The 3,372-nt window shown below is 44.3% G+C and overlaps 1 protein-coding gene across 1 annotated transcript; it reads left to right on the forward strand.

Moving 5' to 3' along the window:
- Window positions 1-328: 328 nt before the first annotated feature.
- On the forward strand, window positions 329-3,139 carry LOC18428936 (Tetratricopeptide repeat (TPR)-like superfamily protein). The gene has a single exon (XM_011623142.3). It carries the CDS (start codon window positions 898-900, stop codon window positions 2,992-2,994), a length of 2,097 nt encoding a protein of 698 aa, XP_011621444.3. The 5' UTR covers window positions 329-897; the 3' UTR covers window positions 2,995-3,139.
- Window positions 3,140-3,372: the final 233 nt, after the last annotated feature.

The following is a 3,372-nucleotide window of genomic DNA, read 5'->3' on the forward strand; positions in this document are numbered from 1 at the left end:
GTTCTTATGAGAGAGAGTGGGACATGTGAGTAGAAAAACTATGAAGTGATGCTATTTATAATCCGTGTAATAACTATGGTCCCAAGTTTCAATAGACTTGGATTGATGAGAGGGAGTGGAAGTTCTCGAACTAACTACATGAATTAGCCATGTGGTGTGTGTGCCCATCTCTCTTATTAGCGTTTGATTGACGGTTAGATTCTCTTATTACCGTTTGATTGGCGGTTAGATTGTATATTATATGCCTTTCATTTGATTAATACATGATCATCATCATTATTATAGTTTTTTTTCGATTATTTGGGGCCGGTTAAGTAAATCCAAGTTTGTCATTCTCCGTCTCAACGTACATCTCAACTATACTTACGTCATGGCTCTTCTAGGTATATGCTACCTCAGATGAAAAACCCTATCTGAGTTCAAAAGGAAATGCTTAAAAAAGAAAACAAAGATCCATATGCATTTGCTCTAAAAGAGGATATCAAGGTCCATGTGCACTGCCTGGAAAGGGGATATCCTAAAATCTTTAAAGGTACATATTACCTAAATTTTAGGCAGTCAGGTTTAAGTTTTTGGAAACTCTGAACGTTTTTGTTGTCTTTTTTTGAATGCTCATCTTGTCATTTTAAAACCAACATTTTAGCTCAAGAAAAAGTTATCCTGATGTAGTCTTTTACTGAGGGAGTAAGTGTATAATGTGCTCAATGAGGTACCGTGTGCATTCCTTTGATGGTGATCCTGGTGGTCACATAATCATGCCCATCTAGATTATATTGTATTTTCCATTCCATGTAGATCATATTGTATTTACCATTTAAGCTCTCTCACCCTGGAGCACACTGTCAAGTATCAGAACATGGGCAACTAATATCCAAAGTTGATGCCATGGTTTGAGGCATGAAAAGAAACATTCACCCCTTCATAACAAGAAGGCCCATTCTCTCTCTAAGTCTCAACCAATCTCTGTGCATCACCACTTCCCCACCACCACCACCACCACCACCACCACCACCACCACCACCACTACCGCGACCATCATCATGCTCAACCCAATCCAAATCCAATCCCCACGCTCTCCTAGACGCGCATATCAAAGGGGGCAATCTGTTTCTAGCCCGCATAATGTTCGACAAAATGCCCCAAAGAGCCACTCTCTCATGGAATGCCATGATCTCAGCCTACACCCACCAAAACATGCCTCGAGAAGCTCTCTCTCTCTACATGTCCATGCTCTCCCACCAAACCCCACCTGACACCTATACTTTTGCGAGCCTATTCCGGGCCATTGCGGGGCTCACATGCTTGACAATGGCTCGAACTGCTCACGCCCACCTTCTGGTCTTGGGCTCGAAGCCCAATATCTATGTCGAGAGTTCACTAGTGGACATGTACGCAAAGTGTGGTAGCATAGCCAACTCGCGAAAAATTTTCGATTCGATGGTGCAAAGAGATGTGATAGCATGGACTGCCATGATAGTTGGGTGCACCCAAAGTGGGCTTGACTCTGAGGCCTTGGTGCTCTTCTCAGAAATGGTGGGTTCGTGCGCCCAGGCCCCAAATGGGTTCACTCTTGCCAGTGTGCTCATAGCTTGTGGCAATGCCTATGCATTGTTTATGGGCACCCAAGCCCATGCCTTTGCAGTCAAGGCCGGGCTCGACCAAGGGGTCACAACCCGAACATCATTGGTTGCCATGTATGCTAAATTGGGGCTAATACAAGAATCTCATCGAGCCTTCGAGGGATTCTTGGAGGCCAACGTGGTCTCATGGACGGCCATGATTGCCGGGCTCGTACAAAACGAGCACCATGACCTAGCGTTATGGGTTTTTCAAGACATGTTATTGACCACTCTCCGACCTAATGAATTCACGCTCTCGACCATTCTTCGGGCATGTGCGTGCACAGCACTACTTAGGGCTGGATGCCAAGTCCACTCTCTCAGTGTGAGGCTTGGATTCGAATCCAAGTCCTACACAGGGGTTGCACTAGTGGACATGTATGCCAAGTGTGGTTGTGTGGTTGAGGCACGAGTCCTCTTTGATGGGCTAGCCTTCCGAGATGTGGTTTTGATGAATGCTATGATCACAGGCTATGGGCACAATGGGCAGGCTCGTGAGGCCCTTCAATTGTTCAAAGAGATGGGGGCATTTGGGCTTAGGCCTAACTCTACCACCTTTGTTGGCCTTCTATCTTCATGTAGCAATGCTGGTTTGCTTGATGAGGGGTTCTCGATTTTTAACATGATGAGATCCAATTATGGAGTTGAGCTAACAAGTGATCACTATGCATGCATGGTTGACCTATTGGGTCGAGCAGGCAGGCTCGCAGAGGCTGAAAGGCTAATCGAGGAGTCAGGCCCAAGCCTAAAGCAAGATATTGTGCCGTTAAAGGCCTTGTTAAGTGCTTGCAGAATCCATGGTGAGCTTGAGATGGCAAGGCGAGTGGCCATGCGTGTGCTTGAGTTGCACCCTGATGATGAGGGTGCATACATTTTGCTAGCAAACACTTATGCTCGTGCTCGCAATTGGGGCGAAGCTAATCGGGTCAGGGCATCTATGAAAATCATGGGGTTGAGAAAGGACCCTGGCTTAAGTTGGGTTGAGGCTAATGGTGAGGTCCATGCATTCGGGGCTGGCGATAAGTCACACCCTAGAGCTAGTGAAATTTACAGACAATTACAAGAGTTGGTGAATAAGATGAAGGAATTCGGTTATGTTCCTGATACAAGTTTTGTTTTGCAAGAGATGGAGGATGAGACAGAGAAAGAGAAGTCTCTCTACTATCATAGTGAGAAGCTGGCCATTGCTTTTGGGTTGATGTGCATCCCCAACGGGATGCCCATAAGGGTGTGTAAGAACTTGAGGGTGTGTGGGGACTGTCACAATGGGATTAAATTCATTTCTAGGATTGTTGATAGAGAAATAATAGCCAGAGATGTGAAGAGGTTTCACCATTTTAAAGATGGGTCTTGTTCTTGTGGAGATTACTGGTAGAAAAGAAACAGCGATCTAATTTATGGTCTGGTGGTGTGATACTTATTAGCAGAGAGTCCAAATTCTCAATTATTTATTGCCAGATACCAAGTGGGAAGAACATATCCGAAAGCCCATTTTATTAATCAAATTGGTATGTTATCCACTTCTTCTATAACCTTTCCGAGCTAAACTCTGAGCACAATTGGAAGTAGGCATTTTAATGCCCTAAAATTTATGAACAATTGTTTAATGCAGGCCGGACTGTATTTCTACAATATGCGGTCTAGAGGTATAAGGCATCCATCTTAAGGATGGATGCAAATAGGTGGTCCATCTATAAACAATTGTAACTATAGGCCCAAATGTTTTCTTAATATAATTATTATTTCTAGTTTT

This window comes from Amborella trichopoda, chromosome 3 (genome assembly GCF_054954075.1).
Source record: "Amborella trichopoda isolate Santa Cruz 75 chromosome 3, AtrichopodaSantaCruz75HAP2 v2.0, whole genome shotgun sequence".
Classification (NCBI taxonomy): Eukaryota; Viridiplantae; Streptophyta; class Magnoliopsida; order Amborellales; family Amborellaceae; genus Amborella; species Amborella trichopoda.

Bases quoted from the DNA above. Each gene is read 5' to 3' on its own strand.
- LOC18428936 (XM_011623142.3), top strand. From the start codon at position 898: ATGAAAAGAAACATTCACCCCTTCATAACAAGAAGGCCCATTCTCTCT.